Source organism: Teleopsis dalmanni, chromosome 2 (genome assembly GCF_002237135.1).
Source record: "Teleopsis dalmanni isolate 2A chromosome 2, ASM223713v2, whole genome shotgun sequence".
NCBI classification, from domain to species: Eukaryota; Metazoa; Arthropoda; class Insecta; order Diptera; family Diopsidae; genus Teleopsis; species Teleopsis dalmanni.
In genome coordinates this window covers 185,170,421-185,192,841 of record NC_051847.1, presented here as the reverse complement: position 1 = coordinate 185,192,841, position 22,421 = coordinate 185,170,421, and the positions used below count along the sequence as shown (strand labels likewise).

The 22,421-nt window shown below is 28.2% G+C and overlaps 1 protein-coding gene across 1 annotated transcript in view; it reads left to right on the top strand.

The window, feature by feature from the left end:
* Positions 1–22,421, top strand: part of LOC119673929 — a gene marked incomplete at its 3' end in the record, with an annotated part of 53,352 nt that extends 30,931 nt beyond the window's left edge. The window contains 8 exon segments of the mRNA XM_038085046.1: positions 2,969–3,226; positions 14,350–14,456; positions 19,725–19,834; positions 19,959–20,037; positions 20,170–20,267; positions 21,239–21,427; positions 21,509–21,654; positions 21,821–22,421. Coding sequence (XP_037940974.1) covers positions 2,969–3,226; positions 14,350–14,456; positions 19,725–19,834; positions 19,959–20,037; positions 20,170–20,267; positions 21,239–21,427; positions 21,509–21,654; positions 21,821–21,982 — 1,149 coding nt within the window.

Sequence of the window (22,421 nt, the reverse complement as noted above, 5' to 3'; positions counted from 1 at the left end):
AGCATTTCTTAGCTTTAAGGCAAATGCAAAATGAGCAACCTTAAAATATTTATTGAATATTCTTTGAACTTATTGTATATGATTTCATCCCGCAGCTTTTCAAATAACTGCATGAATTGACTTTTGAGCATAACACTTTGCCGTAGAACAGTAAAAATCTAAAGTACTTGATATAAATTCAATTACCACGATATTATAATCTGGCTGCCACCAAGGCTATCCCAAACAAACGCCGCGAATTTTTCAGAACTTTAATGTGTAATAAATAAATTTTAGCCGCATTCTACTTTACTCATACCTTAGCATAGCCAGTCATATCGGCCAGTCATATTGCCTAGCACTATGACCTGAATCGTGAATAAGGCAAAAAATTCTAATAGGATGAAGAAAATAAACCAAAACAAAGTCATAAAAATAAGTAAATCCGTAAGTTTATTGTTCTGAACTTTCAACACTGATATTACCTACATTCTACTTCAGTTTAATAGGTTTCCATACTCTTATTTATTTATTTTTTTTGTTTTGTAATTTTTTTATAGCTTTATTTTGGCAATTTTATATAGATTCAGTGCTAAATTAATTGAATATGGCCTGGTTGCATTGGTTGCCACCTGGTTGTATTTCGCTGTATGAGTAGTAAAAGCACAGTTGCGCCCATTACTTAGCTTCTATCCATTGCAAAAGACGAAATATCAATTAAAATTGATTTTATTTCAATTTTGTTGTTCTTTCTATTGCTATTTTTGTTGCTTCATCTATTGTAGAACATTTCGAATCAATGTTAAAATTTATGATCGACTTTTCTTGGAATTAAGTTAAAAATCAATTTTTTCTATTTGATGAGAGCTACTTATAAGATTTTTTTTCATACAATATTTTAAGTTAAAAACATAAAAATTTTATCAAAATCATTTGCTAATTTAAGTTAATTTTATTACAGAAATCAGTTTTAATCGAGTTAAAAGGGATTCCTGTACCATCTAACCTAATTAGACCTATTTAATAGTTATCTTTTTAAATCATAGTTATCTAGGAATCATAACTATTCATATTACAATTACTTGACTAATTACAAAATCAAAATAGAATTCCAATAATTTTCTAAGATAAAAAATTTATCAAAATCATTTGCTGATTTAAGTTAATTTTATTACAGAAATCAGTTTTAATCGAATTAAAAGGGATTCCTGTACCATCTAACCTAATTAGACCTATTTAATAGTTATCTTTCTAAATCATAGTTATCTAGGAATCATAAATATTCATATTACAATTACTTAACTAATTACAAAATCAAAATAGAACTCCAATCATTTTCTAAGATCAGTTAAAATAAATAAACAGTCTTAATTAAATTCAATTAGTTATCAAAGTAAACTGTTGGCTTTAAGTATTTCATACTGTAATTGATATAAAATATCAAGTTGAATGTCATCACTTCTTCATTTTAAATACAATTAAAATAAAATGACAGTGACTTTTATTTTATTTAAAGATTATCATTATTTAAAAACTGGGCTCTTATACAATGGAATTATAATGTTTTAAATAAATTTCAATCAATCAATGTTAATTAAGCTATTTTAATGAAACCATTTCTGATATTGTGCACTTAGATATAAAATCCAACATTTCAACCAAAAAAAATTTGGAATTCCTATATTACTTTCTATAACAAATAGAAATTGTTACTCTAACTACTGATTGCTTTTTTAAAGTAAAAAGGTATTCGATATAAAATTTTTATTCTTTCGCAAACCTTATTAGCATCAAAATTATTTATACACAAACATTTAATTTGAATCAAATAAATTCTTGGGCTAACCATAACCCCAAATATGCAGCATTGCTCTTTGGAAACCACTACTGATTTAATGGTCCTTATAAAATTTTTGGAATGCAAATAACAAGAATAAAATCATATGAAATTTAAACCATGGTATTTCAAATCCTTTTGATTTTTCACAACTTAATATTACGATTATTTATCTTCAACACTAATCACTTCAGTATATATAGTATAGAATTAAGCAGACTTAATAATGAGAACAATTTTAATTGTCTGACTTTATTATTTTAGTAAATAATATTTAGAATTCTTACCTTCTTTTCATCTTTTACTACCAGTACTTGTTTACAGCAGCCGTTACTACTGTTATTATTGCTTCCAGTTTTTGTAGTAATATCAGAGTGCGTGTATGCGTGTATGCTCATCATAAATGCAGATAAATATTCTCTGAAAAGTAAAACTAGAATAAGACAATGTTTTTGTAATATATGTATGTTTGTTTCACAAGTTACATTATATAGACATAAAAGAGATATATAGGAAGAGAAATAGGAATAAAAGGGGTACCAGCTCCCAACGTAGCGGAGCACAGCGACCATGGTTGATCTTTTGTGCTGCAACAGACCCTAACCGAACAGAAGACATTCCGCCTTTCGAATGAAAGCCAGAATGTCGGCTGTTGAGGATTCCCTAATGTCAGAAGGGGAGCGTACTTCTCGACCCAGTGATCTCTTCGTGTCCCAGATCAATGCTGGGCAGTGACTGGAAGTCTTGGGACTGGAAGTCTTGTGACTGGAAGTCTTGTCTGCTTCTAAACAGAGTCTACCATCTATCTCTTTGGATTGACTCATTTTGTTAAGTGATCTCCTCATGTCCCAGATCAAGGCTGGGCAGTCAACGAGAATGTCACTGGAAGTCTCGTCTGCTTCTAAGCAAAGTCGACAATATCTTACCATATCTTACCATAACCAGTAGCGACTTCTCTCGGCTGAAAACCATTTATCAATCAGAGACCCAGTTGTAGATCAACTTAATCTACAATATGGCTCCGGTTCACAGATTTGTCAATATATTATTTAAATCTAAAGTTAATTACTTTTCATAGATCTTACTATTTATTAAATATAAATATACAACTATTCCCAAAAAAACATTAATTAATTATTTTTTATATTTTAGGTGTCCACACAGGAACCACAACCATCAAATGAGTTTGCACCACAAGTTTCGGCAACATGTAAAGGTGGCACTATGAACATCAAAGTTAAATTTAACGTAGCGTACAGTGGAGCAGTGCATGCGCGTGATTATCGCACACCCGCTTGCATGACAATGGGCGATGGATCAGACGCAGTTGGCTTCAGTTTAAATCTGTGGGCTAAACAGGGTGCGCCCGACTATTGCGGTATCTTGGTCAGCAACGTGAGTGGTGCCAATGTAAGCTAATCCAGTTACCAATACTAATTTTGCTTTTACTAAAATTTAAATTTACATTTTTAAATCAATTCGTTAGTTTTTTTTTCCTCAATTTGCAATGTACAACTGAATGCAAAGTAGTTTTCGTACAAGTATCCACGAGCACATGCAAGAAATTTTTGTTATGATAAAATTTGAAAGTTGAATGAGCCACTCGAATTGCTTCGGACTCAGTCTGGTTGAAAATGTAAACATAAATGCATAAAATTGCAATAAAATGAAATTTTATACTCGCTTTAAAATCAAAGAAAGGAAGTGAATTTCTGACATCAACAGAAATAGTTTCCTTAAATTATGCAAAAATATATTTAAATGCAAATTCATATTAAAATAATCATAAAAGAATATAATTTCAAGGAAATAAAGCGATCTTACAAAAAAACAATGGAATAAATATTTCCTTAATATTGTTTGTATTCATATAGGAATTATCTTGCCATCAATGATAATGTGAGAGCACTTGAGAAAGTTTGTGTTCTAAGTCTTTCGTTGAATCACACTAATAATTTATTTGTTTTTCTAAATCAATGATATGCAATAAAAGTAATTTATTCTTAATTAGAAAATATAACTTATAACAAAAATAAACGAAGAATTTCAATTTCGTTAATATAATATGAATTTATAATATAATTCAATTATAATTATTTTTAAATAAATTAAACAGTATAAAATTCAAGTTAATCATAAATAAAAATTTTGTTCTTACAATTCACAACTGTTCGAAACCACTCTATAAAATTATTTAATAAAGTTATTTCAATGTAAAAGATTCTGTATTGAGTTTATTTACCGGCGGTCCTTATTTTACCACGACAGCTTTATAAATAATGTATTCACAGCTTCGTATATATTCCATGTTCCATTCCAAGTAAAAAGTAACCGGAATTTAAAATTTGAAAAACGGAATAATATGTTTTAATCTGTTTTGTCAAGAAGAGCTTAACGAAAGTAAGTGACAAAATGCCAATCATCCGATCAGTTCGATGCGAAAATATTCTTTTTCCAAGTCAAATATCACCACTTCAAAAAAGTAGTTTTGAACCCATTGCTATCGTTAAAGCAAATTTATATAAAGTATTGAGGGCCATACTTCAATTTTCCACGTAAAATGGAAGTAAGTTTGAGGCAAGCAAAAGTTCACTCTTTCTTAAGGATCGTGATCAATTACAAGACCTGCTACCAGTGGCGTAACTACATTTTTTAGGCCTGTAAGCAAATTCTAACTAAGGGGCCCCTACCAACATACTAAGGGGCCCCTCTTTTTATACTCTTTACACGAAAAAATGTAAAAAGGGTATATAAGGTTTGTCAAGATTTTCGTAACGCATTAAAGGAAACTTCGGAAATACCACTAAGTATATATCAGTATACTTTTACAGTTCAAACTACTCTCTCAGCTTTTGAACTCTTCGAATAAAACTTTATACACATACTTTTCGGGAGCGCACCCTGTTCACCATTTGATTTGATTGAAATTGGACGTCTATTTCTTGTACCTATGATATAAACTTAACAAGCGGATATGAGGTTTCTCCGTTTTTAATAAAGGTATTCAAATGGAATATGGTGTATACAGTACTGATATTTGCAAAAGACAACGTACAAAATTATTTTCAAATGGGTTTAAATTTAGATATAGCTTCCATATAAACTCTCGATCAAGACACATATTTTTCTTAGAAAAAGTTTTTTATTTCATAAATAGGTTTAATATTTTATTTACAGTACATACTTATTATGTACTTTAAATTTAAAATTTACGTATCTTTCATAAAATGCAATATGAAGTTATTCCAACAAAAAACGTTTCATCCCACTTTTGAGAATTTATTAAAAAGAAATACAATGAATACAAAAATTTATAGTGGGGCCCCCTAAATTCGGGGGCCCGAAAGCGTTGCTTCCAGTTGCTTCCCTGTAGTTACGCCACTGCCTGCTACTAAACAGCATTTTAAGTTTCGCTAAAGGTTTTAGCTGGTTTTAAACCCTGATATTATCTCTATATACGGTAAAAACAATGGACTAATAGACCTAAGTGGAACCCCTAAGGAACGCCGCTATAACCTAACCTAACCTTGAGGCAAGCGATGATACAGTTATTTCGTATTGTATCGGAGATGTTGCTTTATTATTAGCAATTACTTGAATATCAAATTATGGTTCTTGAAATTATATTTTTTATTAAAATTTAATATTTTAGATATGAATATATTAATTATTGGGGTATTAATTGTGTTAGCTGCAATAACTAAAAGAGCTCAAATTCCAATTTCAGCTTGATTACCTGCAGCAATCGATAGGTCCTAATTCGAAGGTGATGGAATAAATTTTGAACGATGAATCATTTTTATACTTATTTTTATACTTTATATATTAAATGTATACTGATTTAGTTCGATAATGGGTTGAAATTATCTTTAATATTTTAATAATAATATAAATATTTTTAAGTGTTTTAAGTGAAACCTTATATGCTTTTATTCGGCGTCTATATTCTTCTCTGATGTTTTGTTTTTTTTTTTTGCTTTATACTAACTCAATATTTGTTTTTTTTTGATAACCATCAGATTTTATTTGTGTTAAAAAAAGTTTGAATTTTTTAATAGCTTAAACATTTTTTTTATTAAAAACTAAAAAAATACCTGACCTTCCATAATGATTTCTAGTTTAAAGAGCAGCCCAAGAGCTTGTGCTTACTAATTAATTCCTCGCCGAATTTTAAGCGCATCTTTGCTTTCTTGTTAATTTTTTTTATAAACATTATATTTTCTGGTATGAAGAATCACCCTAAGTATATCATTTGAAAATCAATAATAGCTCTATATTTATAATAACTTTTTCGAAATATTATTATAAAATAAAAAAAAACTAGATGTTGAATAAGTAACATTGTTGAGTTGATGTTACATAAATGTTGTTCTTTATAATGCTTTTAAACGTTTTTTTAATAAAATTAAAAGTTCTGTTATCTAATTAATGGAAATCTTTAATGATTGATACTCGTAACCTTAAGGTATTTATGTCTATCACACGATAAACATGTGTGTGCTCATATAATATATTACTTCATATAAAATACTACTCTTCACATACTCATAAAATATATATACTGCCTTAAATTCTTTTTTTTTTGTACCATAAAAATAAATAAATAAAATAAAAATTCTTTAAGTTTAACTTGGCCAAGTCAATCAAAAGCAACAGTTTCGTACGAGGTTACATATTTCAAAATTGGCTGTGTTACAATAGGTACATACAGACGTGTCTGCAGACAGTTTCGGTCCGTCCATGGCACAGACAAAATCATTAAAACTGTAAGTTTTTCCTCTGCATAAAATGAAAAAAAATGAAAGAAATGCAAAATTTTTTCGTGGGGGTTTGAATAAGTTTCATTTTTTTTTATTTTTTTGACTTTATTGCCCTAGAACGTAATAAAATTCTACTTTAATCCTGTCAAATCAACTTTGCCACAAGACTTCTCGCATGATTTAACAGTTTGATTTGTTGAGGCCAACACACAAATCCCAACGTATGAGTCGTAAATTCAGTTTACAACTGATAGAAATAAGCCAAAATGGTAAATAAAATAAAATTATTTAAAAGTAAAAATGTATAAATAAATTCAATTTAACATATATACACACATACACTGTTTGTATACCCAAGCCAGCACCCTGTATTTGCTGTAAGCAAGCAATAGTTGGAAGGCTTTAAATTGCCGTGTTGTTGGTTGGCACAGAGAGACTTTAAACCTTATTTATCGTCGTCTTGGACGACTTGGAGTATGAAAGCTTTTAAGGGAGTGTCGTTTGTAGTTATTTGTAGGCAATTTATTTACTTTTCTTCAATACTAAATTTTTTTTTGTTTTTTTTTTGTTTTGTTTTTGTTGTTTCATTAACTTTACTTTGCCGACATGTCGCCAATATTGTTTATATATAAATATTTTTAGTTAATTTTTACCTACGGTATCTCACAACGCATCACATTAATGCGATATTGTACTTTGCTTCAAGGTAGATAAACTTACCGCCTGCGTACACGTTCATCTAAGCTAACATTTGTTTGTATCTTTTTCCGTATGCAAGTACGTATTCCCATACGCAAGTACTCACGGGTACGAGCATGAAACTAGGCTCAACGCAATATTTTTAATTAAATTTCTATGTTGCTAGTATTTTTTAACTCCAAACGTTAAGGTATTTATGTCAAAGTATATTGTCTGTCTGTACTCACAAGCATTCATTCATTTATTTATTAGTATTTTTATATACTATATATCAAAAATTATTTATTTATATATTCATTTATACAATCAAATGAAAAAATTTCTTTATATTTTGATTAAAAATCTTTTATTATTTATTGCATGCTGTTATTGACCTTGTGCCGCATAGTAAAAATATTTGTAAATACCAGATAGACGCCAAATTTTTTAAATTGGTATACTTAACTTCCTTATAATTATTTTTTGAACAAAATCTATATTATTAAATATCATAAACTGTACGCGTATCTCATATTTATGTCGTTGTTAAATGTAGGCAGATGACTAAAAGTGTTTCATTAGAAAAACTTGACTCATATATTTGTTTAAGTCTAACAAAAATTAATGGATAGAAATAAGAAGTTTTCTAAGAAATCACCTATTTACATATAAAATTTTTATAATTAAATGTTTATGTAAATTGAAGTTTATTATAGTATATAATAATTGGCCTTTTAACAGGTCGTTAGGAATTTAGAGATTTGCTTAGTCAAGTCCGAGGTTCTACAGAGGAATTTTTTTAAAGCAGCATTAACCACTTATTTAAACTACACTTATATAAATTTATCTACAAGATAATTTATGTAAAGCGACATTAACCACTTGTTTGAACTACAGTTAGATAAATAACCAATTACCAATTTTTATAAAATAAAAAAATAGATCGAACCAATTTCAATTTTACTTTTCTTATAAATTTTATTAATTACTTAATTATTTACAAATGTACAAAATTAAATTTAATATTAAAGGAAAAATAAGATTGATTATATTTTATATATCAAACCCTTATAACAAAAGAAAAATGATGTATTTAATTTAAATTAATTAATTTGGTCAGCTTCTTAGAGGTCAGTTTAGTATCTCTCAATGCAAAAAACGTGATGTATTTATTTATTTAATATTTTGCAAGTATTCATGTAACTCTACTATTGTTTTAAAGTCTGACATACCAGTTTTTTTGGGCAATTATATCTATTTCTCTAATTAATTGCTCTGAAAAAAAATCAATGGAACAACTTCTTTGACGTTTTGTTCTAGCCACGTTAATTTTAAATATATCTTTTGACGGCCAATTAACTAGATATTATTGCGTTTACACGCTGTTTATATAGTGAATCTAAAATAATTCACATATTTCTGCTATCATTCAATTTATTAATAATTAATGTAAGTGCAGCTAATCAAAATTTATAACGGACAATGTTTATTTATATTTAGCGGATATTTGGATATTCCTTTAGTTACATTCATTTTTTATATATTTCTAATAAATATTGATACTATATTTCTGCAATTTATATCTTACTTTATAATCTAACACCAGCATACAACCCCCCTATAGTATACAAAGAAATCCCACCGAATTCGCAAATCGAATCGTTAATATAATGATAGCCTAGAACTATAGATAGCAGATAACTGGATCACTAACATGATTATTTACTTGAAATTATACTAGAAATAAACTCTTGTATTTTTAGAGATTTCACAAATATGCCCAAAACTTTATACGATGCAGTTACTCCAGATCTACCAAAACAACCGAACGTCTAAACACCAAAGCACCGAAAGTGCTTAAAGTTCACATCCATCATAGAGAAAGTATTAGGTGAGGTGTAACAAAAAATCAGGCACGATAATATTGTGTCCGAGGACGGGCACTTAATCGATTCCGTCATAAATTTTTTTCCCTCGCGTTATAATGAAATTGTATACTCTGGATTTTGATTATTTTTTTTAATCATTATATATCTTTTTCGTTATTTATTTATTTTAGTAATTAATGATCAACTTTTATGGAAAATATCTATTGCAACTTCAATAAATTTTGTAACTGTTCTGGAAAAACAATCTCATTTAAATGTGCAGAGTTTTTTGAGTAAACACAATTAAAACTAGTCTACCAATAAATTATAATTGGTTTTATAAAAACATCTTTAAAACCTCTTATATCCATACGATTATTTCACCGGTATTTTTCCTTATTAAGAAATAGCGTTTAATCACTTTTCGTTACTTTTTTCATTCAATATATTAAAAATATTGTATACCACTATTTATGCTAATAGTGAACATTTTTAATCTTTCTCTTACTTGTATATATATCATAGACTTTAAAATAAATCTGATTTGAGGCGTTATCTATATGTCACACCAAAAAACCATTGTGCCAACCTACCTTATGCGAAAACTAAATTTGTTAATAAATTCATACATCATATAAACTTACATAAAACAATAATTTTTAATTAATTCTAAAAATTATTTAAAAATTATTTAAAATTTAATTAATTAAAAAAATATATTTAAGCAATATGTAATGCATTTTCAACCAGTGTTTCGTCATAAATGAATTGAGTCTGCCTAGCGCTGTTTTATTGCTTTTATTTTCGCCAAACAATGAGCTCATCGTAGTCATTGTCAAAATCGTTGATGTGTAGATACATAGTTCGACCATCAACTCCAACTCCACACAACTTATTGAAGCATTTAATTAAAACTTTAATTTTAATTCAAATTAAAAAGAAAATAAAAAAATAATATTAACAAAAATATAATGCATATTATTCAAGTGAGTAAATTTACAATAATAAAGATAAACTCTAACAAGATTTAATATGAATGATTAATTATTGTACTGAAAAATAATAAATTAATAAAATAAAATCATATTAACAAAATTATTGAAATATACTAGCAATGAACTACAATCTTTTTTAGATGATTAACAATAATAATTATTATATATAAACTTATAATAATAAGTAAAATAAATAAATAAGATAATAATTATACCGATATTTTATCTATATATATCTATATATCTATATATATAGAGTTATATATAAATATATTTCTGTTTTTGGTTTAAGACAAAAATTTAGACAAAAGCGTATAACAAGATACGATTTGAAATACTATTGTGAGTAAATGATACCATTAAACCATATCTCTAAAGTAAATTTAGAAACTGTGATTTTTCAAAATAGAATAGTAAAATAAATAGAATAGTAAAATAAATAGAATTGTAAAATAAAATAGAATAGTAAAATAGAATAATAAAAATAGAATAGTTTTTAAGTTGCGCTGTTACAGAATAAAGAATTACTTCATCAGCTTTTAATCAAATAATTAAAATAGAAAAAAAAAAATCTGAGATTTTTTTCACAGATATACTGTCGTATGATCCACACCTAATCCACTGGTCTTCCGTTTTCTTGGTATTGAGCTGCAAAAACAAATGAACCACCATTTTCTGGCTAACTATATTCGTTTCTGATAGTGCTTTGGGGTCGTAAACGAAAAATTGTAGCCCTGCTTCTTCAAAGCTGGACACTGACACATAAAGTGTGTCTAAATATTTTCTATTTCTATATGCAAAGGTCATAAAAATCATCAGTAATGGCTGTAGGTCACTGTGCATGCCTTCCTATTAGGTAATGACCGGTTACAAAGAATATTATTTCCCCATTAAGGTCCTATTCAAGTTAATCAGTTACTAAATAGACATAAATCGCATTTTTTCACCTAATTTTTTGCTTTTTTGAGAGAACATTTACAAATGTTTACTGTTATGTACACACCAATATAAATACCAGTATAAAATATAACTGATGCAGTTTATGACTGTACCTTTGCCTGCCAACTCACTGCGCCTTTCTCTGCCAACTCACTGCACCTTTGCCTGAAAACTCAACTACCAAGCACTTGCCAAGGTAATCGTTATGTCCTGACATAACAACATAAATACAGACATAAATCTTTTTTAGTTATAAAAAAAATAACTTTTATGACAATAGCATACCAGAAGCTATTATTTATCATTAATTAGCATTACTTTTAAAATTTCGAGTTTTGCGCTTAAGTCTTTTAGGTTTTAGTAGCGGTAAAAATTAATTTTCTCTAAAATTTTAAAAATTTAAATTATGCAATTCTCAAGTGCTGGGTGCTCAATTCATTTCATTTAAAGTAACAACTCTTTTAATAATACAATAAACAGCATTTATTGCCGCTACAAAAGTACCGCAAAGTTAGTGACCAGTTGATTTTCATAACAAAAAAATAATTACTTGAAAGACCATTAAACCCATAAATAACAAACAAAAAAGTATCTTCCAAATATCATTTCAAACATTTCCTAAATATTTTTTTTTTTTCATAAAAAAAAAAATTAAAAGTTAATAACCACTTAAAGATAAATACGCACTTACAACTATTTTAACTCATCAACCAGAAAGGAAAAAAAATTAATAATTATAACAAAACAAAATATTTTCTGTAGTAATTACTAGCGAAACATTACTACAGTATTACATTATTGCTACAAAAAGAAATATGTATCTCAAAGAGTAAGAAATAACGAATTAAAATTGCTATCAATGTTCAGATACAAAAAAGTAATGATTTACCTGCAGTGCCATACGATTATGAGCCAATGCATCACAGTCTCCACTTAAAGTGAGGGTTTTTCCTCATTGTATGAACATTAAGAAAAAAGAAAACTCGATGTGATTATCATAAGGAAAATATAGAAAAATACATTAAAAATATGTAATAAAAACAAATATGTAAGAAAATGAGAAAATTGTACTTTTCCGTCACACTCGGTGGCATTTTCCATTTCCTTGTTGATTTTGAATGCATTTTTCTTTTGTTTTGAACATTTCTTTTATTAAAACGCTAAGTGAAGTTAGCCACATAATGAATTTAAAATAAGATATTTGTGAACATTTTGATTAAATAGATTAGTATTATTTGTACTCGAAAATTTTATTAGAATGACTCGAATAGTTACTAGAAGATGACCGTCATATAATTACGATTAATTTAAAACTTAATTTGACATTTTTTGTAAGTAATCGTTACTGTAATCGTTAATGGCAATAGCCAATTAATGACTACTGTAATTACCATATTATTTATTGGTCCCATAATCTTTCCCATTATTGATTAAGGTCTTATGCTTCCTCAACTTCATCACAAGGTTTCTATATATACCTACAAGGGCAGACACAGTAGGGCAAACAATAGCTTAAAGATGTACATAAAATGCTGTTGCCTTGGTATACACGCCGACCGATTAGGGGATATCTCCAGCGACTACTGCTATAGTTGTGGGTCATAGAAAAACGAGGAAGCATGATCTATTTGCTCTATTACTGCCCCATACTCTTCAGAAGGCGCAAAACCACTCTGGGAACTATTTTTCAAAATATCTGTCCGATATTATGTGTATAGGTTAATACCTATACATTGTCTGCTTTATTAAGGTGAGAAAGTAGTTTCCATCTGTGGTATGAGTTATCTGTGGTATCTCAATAAACCCGATTCTCATATTTTAAAGAGAGAAAAAACTGGAACTTTATTCAAAAATTTTTTATAATGATTGGATTTTATATAAAATATTTGACGATTTTAATTAAAGATAAAATGCCAGATGCAAGTATATCTACTCTGATATTTACTCGACTGTTAAGTTTGTTACTGGAAATTATGAATACCCTAATTGTTAAACAAAATTTGTATTTTTTACTTTACCAATAGTAGAAAAGTTTAGCTCTAGATACTATGACGCTATGACTAAATCTAGCTCTCTATTGTTATTTTACGAAACTTTCTATGCCGTAGAGAGTTAATATTAATATAAAGCATTAATCAACGCTCCATTGGAATTTCAAAAGAAATTTCCGCCGATACCAATAAAGAAATATGTACAAAACATAAATTCTATCATGGTTTGATGCGAGGCCTACCTACAAACCTCTGCTGATCTTTGCGTCACAGCACTCGATGATAAATACGTAACTCCACGCCGAATGAAAGATAAACAATTATCTGATCATTCTACATGTGTAAGTTTAAGTATTAACCACAGTCACTACGAGTTCAACTGGTCAGCACAGCCGAAGCTGCGGGCAACTGACCCCCGTAGTATCAGATTTATACCTCTGGTCAAATATTCTAGGCTGGGACGAAACCTACTACTATGTACACTTTTGCACAAGTGTCCGCGTAGCACCGGGATTTAAGTCGCCTTTTACGATAGGCATGCCTTATCTCGGGAATATTCTAAAACCTTCACCGCAGGAGGCACTATGACTAGATACCAGATTTTTCTATTATATCTTTGTGACCCACAATGATTAATATTTATAATTTCTGAATAGTCATTATACTAAATACTAGTGATTTAATTATTTATCATTAATACACACTGGAGCGGCCCTATGCTCCTCCTAGGAGTTAAAGGATTAAATATATATACACACTGTAATATTACTCATTCATACGATAAATGATTTGTTAGAAAATTAACTTAATCGATTATTATCACCTTTGCATTCAAAATAGATTTAACTGAATATGTTAAGTGTAGAGTACAAAGTAAGTTTAAATGCAGAAAATATAGTAATTAAATTATCAACTATTTTAATATAAAACTTAAAAGTATCACTTGCTGCACATGTGGCATGCTGTGAACAGTTAATAAAGCTAATAAAACTGTGGTATGTTCATGGATTATAAACGCTAACTACCTTAACTATCTACAGTAATGTTATTTAACTTTAATTTAGTTTAATAAATAATAAAAACTAAACATAAAAAATATTAGACCGTGGCATAATAGCAATAAAATACTTTTAATTTACTTTGACTATAACTTTTTCAATTGGAAAAGGAATTCTACATTAACTTAGTTTCTATCAAAGGAATTTAATCGATTAATCGATTATTAATAAAAATTAAATAATAATTTTTGCTAATCATTATTTACATTTATAATTATTTTATTAACAATTTTTATTTTTATAGCGTACCGAAGAGCGTTCAATTCAATTGGCGGTTCGTCTTCATAAGACCCTAGAATTAGCTGATGACAAATTCTATGTTATAACCTGTGGAAAATCTGGTTTTGCACGGTAAGTTTTTTTGTATAATATTTTATATACTCGTATAATATTAAAATTTTAATTTAACTTATAAAATTTAAAATTTTTTCGTTGATTTGCGATTAAATTGATTCTGTCAATTTTTGATTGATGACTCTTATGCCACTTTACTGCACTTAAGTACACACAAGTATTATAAAATAAATTTCAGATTTTTTAAAATATGTTTAAAATAAAAAATATTGTATTGGTTATTTTAAAATTAATCACACTATTTTTGTTAAATTAGTGTAGGTTAGCTAGGAACTTACGTAGTTTATATTAAAAATTGGTTGCTTCAGTTAAAGATTTAATTTTAACCATTTTCTTATGTGAAGGTTAATCAAAAAAATACTTATTGAATAGAAATTAGTTATTAAATCTATTCATTATATAAGTTGAATAGTAAATAACCAATTTAAAGTACCAGATCCCATTATTCATTATACATATGATATATGCTAGTTTGTTATCAAAGGAACGAGATAGAATAATATAAACGATATAAACGAGTTTGTTATCAAAGGAGCGAGATAGAATAATAAACGAAAGAAATTAATGAATGAATAGAATCTTCAAAATAGAATCAAAAGCCAATTAACTGAACAGAGGGGCTCTTTTATTTGGAAAGTTTTTAAACATTAAATTGGAGTACGAATAAAATAAAAAATATCAAATCAGAAGAGTCTTCGCAAAAAAGCAATCAAAAGACCAAGTGCAGGGGTTGTGAGCGGACTAAAACCGCTAAAATACATAAATTGAAGGTCTATATTTACATATATATCTATTCATTACTAATGCATCATGATTTTTTTTTTTGGAAAATGTTGAACCAATATTTTATCTCAAAAACCGCCTTTTTTAAATTTCCTTATCTAATGATGTTTTTGTTAAAATTCAAAATCTTCTTCCCAAAATTCTCAAAATTATGGGATTTCCTCAAATCTCTCTGGTTTAGAGAGTACAACAAATGAAAAACTACAGAGAAACGCACTCGATATCGAAAACGTAAATCTGAAAGGATTTGAACCATATTTTACCTAAATGTTTTAATGATATCATTAACATGGAATAAAAAATGAAGTGCAATAATAGAATAAAAGAATGAAGAATAAAAAAATAAATGGAATTATTTGTAAGATATATCATTTTTTAATTTCTGCATACTGTTCTATGGTTTTGACGCATAATTTGCAGTATAATGAATATGACAAAAGTCTCATCCATCGATGCCTTTTAAAATATCAAGATATATAGGAAAGAACAAACGTTCCGAACACTAATATCAAAATTCGAAATTTGGATGAAATGGTCACATATTGCGAAAATATTTAGTTGGTGTAGCTAATGTGGATTTACGATGTAGTGCCTCAGATTACAGAAGAAGAGGGCGCTGCAAAATGATGTGGAGACGATTAACATCGAAAGAAATGAATAAAAAATCTATACAGCTATGAGCAAAACTAGAAGTATTAGTGAGTTAAGAAAAAACATTATTGCGGCGTATTACTCACGCAAAAAAAAAAAAAGAGAAAATCCTTTCCAAATTTGAATGGATTGGTTACACAAAGCAAAAATTTTCAGTTGATATTATTAACACGCCACAGAAAATTTCATTATCAAGCCATTATGGAGATTGTTAATATTGAAGAAAATCTATTATAAACTTTGGACAAATAGAAGCAACATCAAACTTTCCGTGTATCAATATCGACAATCTGCAACGCAAAGATAACAGAAGAAGAAGAAGAGAACACTATAAAATTACGTGAAGATGTTTAATATGGAGCTATGGAATGACGCACTGCAAAAGAATGATTGCTTATGTATAACATATTCCCAGTGCAAACACAACTCGAAAACTTTTGACTTCAAGCAAGTGTACTTTTCTTAATTAATAAGTAAATCATTTATTTTGTAGTTGAAATATTGATACTTATGTATAAATTCTGTTGAAATTCTCAACCTAAATCATAAGAACATGATTTAGGATGACAGCTCCACGCCCCAAAGACACTAAACTACAAGTAATTAAAAACGTAGATTAATTAACTATACTACTGTGTATATATGCTACTGCTACCTCGTTTAAGTGTTATGTGAACTAATTAAATCTCAAATATGAGAAATAGAAGAAATCTTAATTAATTGTTTTACGATAAATTTACTGACCCTTCTCTTTCTAAAATAGTTTCTGTTCTACAAATTAAATCATTTAAGAACATGCAATTTTTAATTATCAATGCAATAGAATGTAATTAAGTTTTCATTTGGACTTTTCCGCAAATATTAGATAATTATTAACTCGCACACTCACAAGTATAAAACGTAAGTATCTCTAAATAAACAGAAATAATTTTGTTTACTGTTTGTAAATACAATCGGAACACGCAATATTTGTGCAAAAATATTACTCTTCTTCGTCATGGTTGATGTAGACAGTGTCCATGTCCACACATTATACACAATTCTAATATACTATATATATTTATGGTATACATATTCATATGTATTGTAGTTTTATATATTTAATTGCTGTATACAAATTTATGCTTAATTTGTACATTTTTGCAATTTAACAGAGCATAAAATCTATTAAATCATATTACCAAGCAAACAATTATAAATATTAAACAATAACATAAGAGTATGGCTTTTCCGTAATGCAAACAATTTTGTAATCAAACAAAAGACTTAAGCAACAAACTTTTACATTTATCTCAAATAAATACAATCGAACAATCGATACAATAATTACATTTGTTATATCTTTTCCGGCTAATGCAATTACTTTATATAGCTCATTTCAAAGTATTTCGATTTTTGTGTTTATTTTTTTTACAAAAAGTGAGAATTAAGAATAAAATTTAATTTAACTTTAATCTGCCCTTGAATTTCCTTTAAAAAAGAAAATAAAAAATCTTGCAATATACGTATTCTTACAAAAATATCTTAAAATCTTTTGCACAACAATACACTTTAATACAACTCCTACATTTATTCAATTTTAATACTTTACTAAACATAAAGATATAAATAATTGTAAATATGTATGAATGTATGTATGGTTATGTATATTCTATATACATATTTTCATTTTAAAAATATGAATACAAGTTGACTTAGCTCATTCAGATACTCGCATATTTCTCTGTCTGCTATACTTGATGCCCACATGACTTCCAAAAGTTGACGTTTAGTACATAAACCAACGCTTGGCATCAATTCAAGCAAATGTCATTAACACAAATAAATTTTATTTTTTATTTTTATTTTTTTTGAGATTTATTTCATTTATTAAAAATAGTTCAAATATCTTTTCAATCAAGCATTTTATATAAAGAAATTTGTATTTATTTAAAATAGGGATAGGAAAAATTTAAAACCAAAAAGGATACATCTGCAAAGACACAATGGAGTATCCTATTTTCAACTGTCCAGCTGACCTGAATTGTGCTGAATTAGACAGTTGAAATTAGGCACTGGAAACTAATACAAGCGGACTATAATGGAACTAAACTCAAAAACCTTGGCTATATACTTAACAAAATAAAAAACAAATTAGTTTTATTATGAGCACAATAGACCCATCCATCTGTTATCGCAATTTACCAAATGTAGTAAATGGAGTCAAGAAAATTTCGCATGCCCTGAACGTCACTCAAATCTCCAAAACGTATATATTCTATATATTATATTTTTATGTATACATATATCAGGGACTTAAAACGGTGTAGTATCCCTTGTGTCAGTAAAGATCGCGTCCCCACTGGTTAAGCTTACTTTTGCAATTGTGTTAAATTTAAAAACTTAATAGTCTTAATTTAATGTTTAACGGAAGCAGAATGTGAAAAACAAAATGTAAGGAAACAGTATGTTTACTTAAATAGATATACAAATGGCGCCATTTTCAGCAAAATACTGCATATGTCGATGACTAAAATCTGTAAATTCAAAGACCTATCTCCCATGCAGCAATAATTATGTTGACCCAATTGAGTCCACTTACTAAAGAGTTAGTTGTCACGCATAAATACGTATGTGTCACAATTTTGTTTGATTCAAACTTATGCTCTCATAATTTTAAACCCAATTGATTGAGGTGGCAAGAATCCTTAATCTAGGTTGAGGTTAGAAACAACGTACCTACTTATATCTTTTATTACTCCTATCTTACATTCACTTACTGTTCCCATGCTATCTCATAGCACAAGTTTAGTCGTTTTTATACTTGCTCACTAGAATAATTTACGATGCAATAACAACTCTGAGGAAAACAGTGCCCACTTTGGTAATAGTTTATGTCATTTGACAAAAAGCATTCTCTTTGATATCAGCAAACTTTTACATTTTTTATTTTAGTCATTTAGAATAACATCATGAATATTTTTATTGTTTTTTGAAATAAAACACAATATTTGGGTGTCCAAAATTTAACATAAGTCATATATGTACTATATGATTTTATTTAAATCTAGGTTCTCGCAAATCCCAATTTAACAGTCAATCCAAGTTCAATTCATTTGGTACCGTATAGCTCCACTTTTTTAGAAAAAATGCCGATGAAAAATAATAACTTTCAGAGAGGTTATATAAACATAGGATGAAGCCATTCAAAACACTGAGTAATATCTGACATGCTGAGGCACTATCACTTCAGATACAGTAACTTAACCTCTAGTCATTCAAATATTATTTACATTTGGTAACATTGGAAGTTGACAACGCTGACTTCCTAATTTGACAGTCCACATAGGCTTTATTAGGTAAAAAAATGTTTTCTCGACATATGAAACAACATTCTACTTTACTATATCATCTACCTTTTCGACGTAGGTATGTAAGTGCCAATAGATAGCATCACGTCAAATACCTATTATTAAAAAGTTATATATACTTATATATAGTTATATAACCCACTGAAACCCACCTACTTAGTTTTATTTTTTATAAATTTTAGTTATTTTATGAGAAGTTGGACTTATTTCTTCGTATAGAAAGCTGCTCTCATTTCTCGCTAATGGTATGAAGTCGAAAAAATAAACTGCTAAATAATTTAAGGCAAGACTAAATATATTTCTTATCAATTTAGAAAAGTAATTTCACGAGATCAGTGAAGAAATTAAAAAATTGACCTACTAAACATAACTTTTACATTGTGTACGTGTAAAATGAACAAAAAATATTTTAGCATCGTAATCTTTCTATAAAATCTCATAAATATGAATCCATAATTTCATCTTTTTTAATTACTTGCAGAGATGACAATGCTCACGTTATACTAAAATTCTTAGAAAATGACAGGCGAGTACGTGAAACGGTTTATGGACATGAGTACAAATTACGTGCGGAGTTCACGAGACCAAATGGTAAAAATTTTATTTAATAATTTAATAAAATATTTAGATAAGAAAAATTCGAGTTATACATTTTTATAGTTAAAAATTTTAATTAAATTATATTTAAAAAATTTTCGAATTTTTCTATTTTAAGGCACTCATGGCATACGCGTTGGAAATTGTTTGGCTTTTGATAAGAAGAATTTCAATATCACTTTGCTAGATGACAGAGGGTAAGTTGATATTCCAAACAATTTTTATTTCTTATTTATGAAATGGTTTTATATATATGTGGTATATATTTTAAAATTTATATCATACTCTAAATTACACACTCATATTTAATATGTTGGATTCAATTTCAGTTGCCCAAAGAATCCTTCGATAATTACACAATTTGTAGCGAGTGCCGATGGTCATTCTGCTGATGCAACTATTAAGTCTATGTTCAAGTTCCCTGAAGGTATGTATATTTTTTTATTAAACAACTAATATTAAGGAATATATTTAAATCTACTCACTGCTATAGAACTCAGACCCATAGCAATGGTTTTACTTGAGGAGAAGTCTTCAAAATAATATGCTGTATTTAATATACCACTTAGTCATGCCATAATGTGTATTTGTAATAAATAGAGATATGTATACATATAGTCCTTCGACTCATTGTTTTTATACCCTCAAGTGTCCTCTTAACCACATGCCTGACTAAACATAAAATATGATATTATTTATAAATAACACATTCAATGCATAAATATTTGTAAATAGGGCCCTCCCTCTATACCGAGTCAATATATTTTTCGCGATTATAATTATATCACAATAAGGTCTTATTTAACAAGTCTCCAACTAAAATATCTCCGCACAAAAATCAGCTACTGCCTATACCAAAAACTCTCTTAACCCAACTAAGTCAGGATATACAATACAGATTTACTTCCCATGCAGAAATACGTTTGTCTCCAATGTTTGCCTCAACTACAAACTTTACTCTTCATGATGACACCGATATGTTTTCATATTCAATTAATATTAAGATATAGGCACGTATTAAACGGTTTACTTGTAATGCATAAATACGCCTATCTCCAATGTGTGTCGTAACTGCAGATCTACTCCCCATGATGTTGCCTATTTGTTCTTATGAATAAATTCACATACAAGTTTCGTGTCATTCTTAGAATCTGCACAAATTGAAATTGCTAAAGTTCCCTTTATCTGAATAATAGGCTATATTGAATCTAACATTACTCCCCACTCTATATCGTCAAAGTAATCAATTTTGATACACTTATGAAACTATATATGTATATGTATGTATCGAAGTTTTTTTATTTTCTTGGCTTATAATAGTATTTCGTCAAATGTTAGCTCTCATTTTTTCCTCTCTATCTAATTTTTCAAAATAATATTAATCCAATCTTTTCACAGGTTCTGAGTTGCAAATACAATGTGATGTTATTCAATGTTATGGTCGCTGTTTGGAAGAGGATTGTAATGAAGTTGCAATAGCAGGTGCTGGTTTCACAAAAGGAGGTGGTCGTAAAGTAGGTCCGAATGAAGAAGGTACAAGTGTAGCCGGTACAACAGTATATGTACTTGAACCAGCTGAAGCCTCATGTAAGTTAAAATTAATAACAACAAAAATAAATTATCAAAAATTATATACATTGTCATTATTGATTTTATTTTTACTTTCAGTAATTTCTGGTACTTGTGAAGAAGGTGGTGTACGTCCAACCTGGTTACTTTGGTTGGCGATTACATTAGGAGTGCTTTTCCTAATTATGTTACTTATGAATATATTCCTTTGCACAGCAATGAGTTGCAGTTGTGCGAATACAGAGGTACAGTTTTATTCATTGTTTAAACAAGTCTATTTAGGCCAATCTGGTATTTTGTTTTGAATACAATTAAGAAGAAAAATTTTTATTTTATCAAAATCGTTTATATATATATGTTTTATATATTGTATTAATTTAAAATTCGTATTTTTTTTCAATTGTGTTATAGATCATTGAGAAAGAGCCTTCAATAATCGAAGAATATGATCCATATAGAAGTTGGCATGGTAGTCAATATGGTTCACGTTATTCGCTACATGGTCGCGATGCGCATAAAGGTTACACCAGTGGCGGTTCAACAATACACTCAAATAGGTCTGATAGATATTAAGTTTAAGTAATATATTTATATAAACAAATTGCATATACAATTATTTCGTAAAATTTCAAAAACTCGATTTAAATTAAAAACTTCAAAAGCAACAAAGCATGCCTTTATACTGTGTTCTACTCTATTTTTACATACTCGTAAAGTAATTTGTATTTTATTTATACTATCAATAGTAAACAAAAACAACAATATTATTATTATAATTATTATATACATATAGACCGACACCATTTTTTTTATAACTTCAGTTCAGTATAATTCTATCAAAAAAATTGTTACTAATATAGTATTTTTAAAATACCTACATTCTCATAATTGTTTGTAAACTACTTTACTACTTATATTAATACAGTAACGTAAAAGTAAAAAAAAACGCAGCACAAATTTAACCATAATATATAATCGTACAAACACTAACTCTACTCTTCAAAATCCATAA